Source organism: Hipposideros armiger, unplaced genomic scaffold, assembly GCF_001890085.2.
Source record: "Hipposideros armiger isolate ML-2016 unplaced genomic scaffold, ASM189008v1 scaffold_509, whole genome shotgun sequence".
NCBI classification, from domain to species: Eukaryota; Metazoa; Chordata; class Mammalia; order Chiroptera; family Hipposideridae; genus Hipposideros; species Hipposideros armiger.
Genome location: NW_017731859.1, coordinates 730,653 through 736,652, shown reverse-complemented (window position 1 = coordinate 736,652; position 6,000 = coordinate 730,653). Strand labels below are relative to the sequence as shown.

General features: G+C 44.7%; 2 protein-coding genes across 5 annotated transcripts in view; one reads left to right on the top strand and one right to left on the bottom strand.

The window, feature by feature from the left end:
• CD99L2 (CD99 molecule like 2) overlaps positions 1–6,000 on the top strand; it is a 93,030-nt gene that overhangs the window by 79,355 nt on the left and 7,675 nt on the right. For all 4 annotated transcript variants that reach the window (XM_019667889.1, XM_019667890.1, XM_019667887.1 and 1 more), the window contains 2 exons: positions 3,950–3,988; positions 4,488–4,607. In XM_019667889.1, the coding sequence (XP_019523434.1) occupies positions 3,950–3,988; positions 4,488–4,607 (159 nt within the window). The remainder of the gene's footprint in view (positions 1–3,949; positions 3,989–4,487; positions 4,608–6,000) is intronic.
• Positions 4,908–6,000, bottom strand: part of MTMR1 (myotubularin related protein 1) — a 73,279-nt gene continuing 72,186 nt past the window's right edge. Inside the window, exon 19 of the mRNA XM_019667877.1 lies at positions 4,908–4,922. The gene's annotated coding sequence lies outside the window, so the exon portion shown is untranslated. The remainder of the gene's footprint in view (positions 4,923–6,000) is intronic.

The window sequence follows — 6,000 nt, the reverse complement described above, 5'->3', positions numbered from 1 at the left end:
CGACTCATGGCAGCCCAGCTCCAGGTTGAGCTGTTGTTCAGCATCTTAGTTGTGGAGGGCAGTGTCACTGGCCCTCATATGTGGGATCCGAACCGGGGCCCTCTGGCGTCCCAAGCCAGTTCTTAACCATCACGCCACTTTGCCGGCCCTAACCAGTACCTATTTTTGTACAGACAGGTTTGTTTTCCTCCAGCTTTTTACTACTGTACACAGTGCTGTAATGGACATCCTCATAGCATAATAAACAAAATCTTAATTGTTTGTCAGGTAACTTCCAAGAAGTTGAATTGCTGGGTCAGTTCTGATAGGAAGTAAACAGGTGCTTGTTTACTCATATCCTCACCTTCACTGGGTATTAAAGTTTGTAATCTTTGCAAATTTGATCAGGTGGAATGCTATTCTGTTTAAATTTGCATAACTTTGAATCCAAGAAAGGTGAAACACTTTCCATCTCTATATCTTCTCAGACTCTTTTAATATATTGTGTGAATTACTTGTTCACAACTATTGCCAATTTTTCTACTGGAATCATTATCTTTTCTCACTGATTTGTAAGGGGTCCTTTTACATTAGGGATCATTATTAAGTCCTTTTCATATATTCCCAAAACATTTTATTTACCCATTCATCAATTGATAGACCTTTGGGTTGTTTCCACTTTTTGGCTTTTATGTATAATACTGCAATGAGATTAGTACACAAGTTTTTGTTTGGGCATATGTTTTCAATTCTCTCGTGTAGATATAGCTAGAAGTAGAATTGTTAGGTCATGCGGTAACCCTGTGTGATGAAATATTTGAGGAGCTGTCCACCTGTTTTCCATAGAAGTTGGACAATTTTATATTCCCATCAACAATATCTGAGGGTTCCAATTTCTCCACATCTTTGCCAACACTTTTACCTTTTTTTTCATTATAGCCATCCAAATGCATATAAAGTGGTATCTCATTGTGGTTTTGATTTGCATTTCCCTCAGGACTAATGATGTGCAGCATCTTTTCATGTGCTAATTGGCCATTTGTATGTCTCTTTGGAAAAATGTCTAATCATATTCTTTGTCCATTTTAAAATAGAATTATTTGCCTTTCTATTATTGAGCTGTAGACGTTCTTTATATATTCTCAATACTAGTCCCTTATTGGGTATACAATTTGCAAATGTTTTCTCCCATTCTGTGGTTTTGTCTTTCCACTCTCTTGATGATGTCCTTTACAGCACAAAAGTTTTTAATTTTGATGAAGTCCAATTTATCCATTTTTTTCTTCTGTTGCTTGTGTTTTTAGTACTGAAGTTTTTACTTTTGATATAATGTTTTCCATTTCGAGTTTCTGGATTTAGGGTCATGTTTAGATATTCATTTCTTACCCTGAGACAATGTAAATGTTGTCCTACATTTTCTTATAGCACTTTTATGGCTTCATCTATTTCATATTTATTGAGAACTTAGTTCCACAGATGGTATTGGATTAAATACATTTATTTTATGCCAATGGTTCATCAATTGTCCTGATACCATGGTTTGCACAGCATGCATTTAAAGGGTTGGGTTCAGCCTGTGCTTAGAGGAAGTGAACAGAGCTCAGTTGCAAAATGAGGATGAAAGTCATGACGCTGGCTTGGCTAACTCCAATGGCAGGTCTGTGTGCTGACTTCAGTTCAAGTTCGTGCAACTAGAAGGGGTGGAAGAATCTAGAGTGACTGGCTTTTTATTGTCCAGTTGTTTTTTAGCCTCATGATATTTCTAGTTCACATGCCCATCTGAGCAATGAGTTGCCTACAGGATGGGATCACTTTTTTTTTGAAGGGAGAGAAATGATATTGTTTTTGTCATCTTCTTAGGATAATGCTTCCGTACAACTACAGATTGTCAGATAGTCAGGAATTCCTAGAGATGTGAAGTATTGAGCTTTTGAGTCTTTTTGATAGCCTGGGAGAGTGCCAGACCTCTCTGTAAGCCCCCAGAGGAACCGTATGCAGGGGCGGTCCTGTGTACTTTTCATGTAACACACTCTTCACTCAGCTGCCATACAGATTGTGAGGTTCATGTTGCTGTGAATCCTCGTGACCAAATATTAATAAGGAAAGAGAGACTTGTGAGCACTCAGCTTCATTCTACCTCAAGGTGAAAAAAGAGTAGGTTGAATTGCTCAGCCCTGTCTGGAAATCTAGTGACATGAACACATCAGAAGAGGAGATCTGTGAAGGGGTTTGCCCCTCCAGCACAACAGAGGGGGTACCATTGCTGGGCCCACACAGTCGGGCTCCAAGTCCTCACAAGTGGCCTTGCTGCTGACCTGTTAATGCACAGGATGACTCCTGTCCTCCTTTCTCCAACAGCTGTGATTGTACTTTTAAAAATGCCAGTGTTCCTTGTTTTATAAATAACCATTCATATCCATCACAGATCTTTATACAATGCATTTAACACAAGGATTCAGCCCCAGGTGGGAACATAGCAAACCTCTTTTTCTCCCTCCCCTCCTGACTCTTTTTAAAAAAATAGACTTTATTTTTCAGAGCACTTTGAGGTTCACAGCAAAATTGAGCGTAATGCATGGAGTTCCCATAGCCCCCCCCCACACACACCCCCACAGCCTCCACTATTACCAACATCTTACTAGATGGGGGGACATATGTTACAATCCAGAAATCTACATTCCGCCAGACTCTTTGATTGGTGAAGGAAGTGTCAGAGTTCATTGCCTCCAACATCCCAGGGCGCTTTCCTCTAATAATACTGGGCTTTAGAACACAATCACCCTCCATTAATGGGCATTATGCCATGAGGAGAGGGTGACATGAAGGCAGTGCTCAAGGCCAATTAATATCCTGAAATGACACCACTTACTTGTCAGGGAGCTGCTGTCTCGGGAAGTGTGTGTGTGTGTGTGTGTGTGTGTGTGTGTGTGTACGTATGTGTACGTGCGCACACGTGCGCGTGTGTGCACACGATATGAAATTTTGTCACATGTATAGATTCCTGCAACCACCATCACAGTCAAGATAAAGGACAGTTCTTTCACCACAAGGGTCCTGCCTGCTTTCCTTTTATAATCACAGCCAACCCCCTTCCTAACTCCTGTCAACCACTATTGCTTCTCCATCTCTGTGATATTTCAGAATCTTTTGAATTTCAAAATCCTAAGTAAGGGATTGTCACCTTGCATTTGTTATTGTTCCAAGAACAACTCCAGGTCTATGCCAAGATGGAAGTGGAAGCCCTTCAAAACTCTTAATTATGACTTAATCATGTAGCATATCGTAAGGATGCTGTATATGTACCTAAATTACATGAACAGAAACCTCTAGATTTGAAAAAAAGCATATAAAGCACTCAGCACAGGAGGAAAGTAAAGTGAAATATTAACCATAAATCTCGCTGCCTGGTGGGATTATAAATTATTTTTATGCTAGCCTTTCATCCTTTTTTAAAACAGCTTTACATAAGCATATTTCTATAACCAGATAAAGACTAGATACTTCTTATAGGAAATAACTAGATACAAGGAGCACAGACTGTGTTGTCATTCTCAGTCAGGCTCACCTGGCATAGGCCCAGCTCCGCCACCTGCCGGCAAGTCCCTCACCTGCAAGCTTCTGCTCCCTCCCCTGTAAGATGGGGATGCCAGGTGACCTGTCCCACTGGATTGCAGAGATTCAATGGAGTACTGTGCACAGAGAGCCTGGATATAACAAATGCTCAATGTGCAGTGGCTGTCACTTTGAAAATAAAAAGTCCTCCCTGGCAGCCTGGGCTTTGTGGGTGACAAGTACAAAGGAGCAGGTCCTGCTTTAGTCAGGTAGAAGCCCACAGAGGGGTTACTGGCTGGGGCCTGTGCAGAGGGGGACCAGAAGGGTCAGGGAGTTGGGAAGGGGCTGTCCTTCCTGACCCAGAGCTGGGTGGTCATGGGCTCATAGCGGACACTAAGTGCTTTTGTCCTTTGTCCAGGTGATGACCGGTATGGCAGCAATGACGACTCTGAATCCGGTGGGTTTGAGTCCCAAGGTTTCTGTTGGAAAGCACAAAGACACATAGTGCTGGCCTACTCTTATCTCAGAGCTGGCCCTCCCGACCTTCCCCTGAATGTTTCCGGTAGAGAACTGTGAGGCCAACAGCAGAGGGATGAAGTCACTTAAAGGAATTACGCATGAAAATGTGGATCCCCCGGGAGGTGGCCCCGTGGGAAGCCCACTGACCTGAGACCTGGAGACCTGTCTGGGACTCCGTTAAAGAGGGACTGCACCATTTCCATGTTTCCCTGTTAAGCTTCTCAAAATGGAAATCCTTACAGAAAATGAGAAGCACTTGGCAAATCCAAGGTGGCACTGTGTCATTTGAACCCCTTAGATACAAGTGGCGTAGTCCTCTCATACTGTCTTGGAGGTCCTGGGCATTGGAACAAGCTTAACTCAGCGCCTGAGCCGATCCTTGTGGTGCTCCTCACTTGACTTTACTTCTTATTTCTCCCACCCTCTCCTTTGCCCAGGAATGTCGCCAGAGACCGGCACCATTGCTGGTGTGGCCAGTGCCCTGGCCATGGCCCTGATCGGTGCTGTCTCCAGCTACATCTCCTACCAGCAGAAGAAGTTCTGTTTCCGCATTCAGCGTAAGTGGATCTGCCCTGCCGCTGTGTGTGGCTGTGCCCACAACCGTTTCATTACCCCCACTGCTGGACATGAATGAATGGTCAAGGTTTTTGGAGGGAAAGGGGCAGAAACATGAGCAAGTTGAGATTCAGGTCCATTCCACAGCCTACCTGAGAGCAACTCCAGAGAAGACTTCCTGGGGAAGGGGGAGGTGGAGTTGCACTTTTGGAAATCCTTGGGAACACAACTGAAGTGTAAACCAGCCTGAAGAGAGGATGGGGCTGGACACAATGACCTTGGTCTTCCAAGGGCTCCAGTTCCCAGAAGCCGGATTTCTGTGGGGGCAGAGCCCAATGACCATTGTGATGTTTCCTTGTAATCGAACAAGAGATACCCCGGAATTTCCATATGGCCTCAGATCTCACCCAAAGGAATTTGGGGCCTTCAGAGGCCCTGGATCAACAGCTCCCACTCATGCTGCCAGTTTCCTCAGAAGTAGAAGGCAGCAGTCTCTGGGCATCGCTAAGACCCAGCAGGCAGCACTGCTGGGTAAGCCAGCATTCCTCTCCTCCCTTTCAGGTCCCAAGAAGTTACTGCCCCGGTGCCCCTGCACCTCCCGCATGAGTCAGACAAATCTTAACATAGATAGAATCACGAATTGTTTTAAAGGAGTAGGAATGCAAGAGAGACTAGAGTGTGGTTTTCCTCCCCACCCACCCACGCTAGATTTGTAAAAGCAGGGTTGCTTCCGTTTTATGTCATAGCTGTGAATCTAGAAGATGTGGGTAAATTGCAGAGTAACAAATGAAATCCTGTCTTGGAAGCTGGCAGGTATCCCATGGGGGGAACCCTGTAGGGATGCTGTTGGGGGTGAACTGAAAGACCCCACTTGTTGGTTTTAGAAGCACAGCGTTGATGTGTCACTGTTTGCTGAGAGTGTATCTCTACTTTAAGGCTGGCGATTTTTAGTTCAAGTGACAGAACGTGACTCAGTGGTAGTTCCCCTCTTTCTTGAATCTGAGGACTGTCCCCTGTGAGGCTTAACCTACCCTTGCTCTAGGCCTCTGCCCTTCATTCTATCCTGGAGCGGAGCTTCCCAGAAAACTAACCCAGGTCCCAGAATGCTTTGAATGTTGATATTGCTGAGGTTATCACACTGATTTTTCATCTGGCCATCACATTTGCTTCTTTGACTCTTATGTAATAATCTTGACCACGGCCACCACATACAGACAGCTACACAGGCTGTGCACAGCAGTACTCTGGGGCACCATTCACATCTCAGCGCACAACCTGCACAACCGCTCATGGTCTCCTTGCTTGAGACCCTGTCAACTCATTTGGGATAGAGAAGCTTGTCTGTAGAGTGGAGTGAACAGGGAAGACTCCGAAGGAGAGCAGACCTGGAGACTG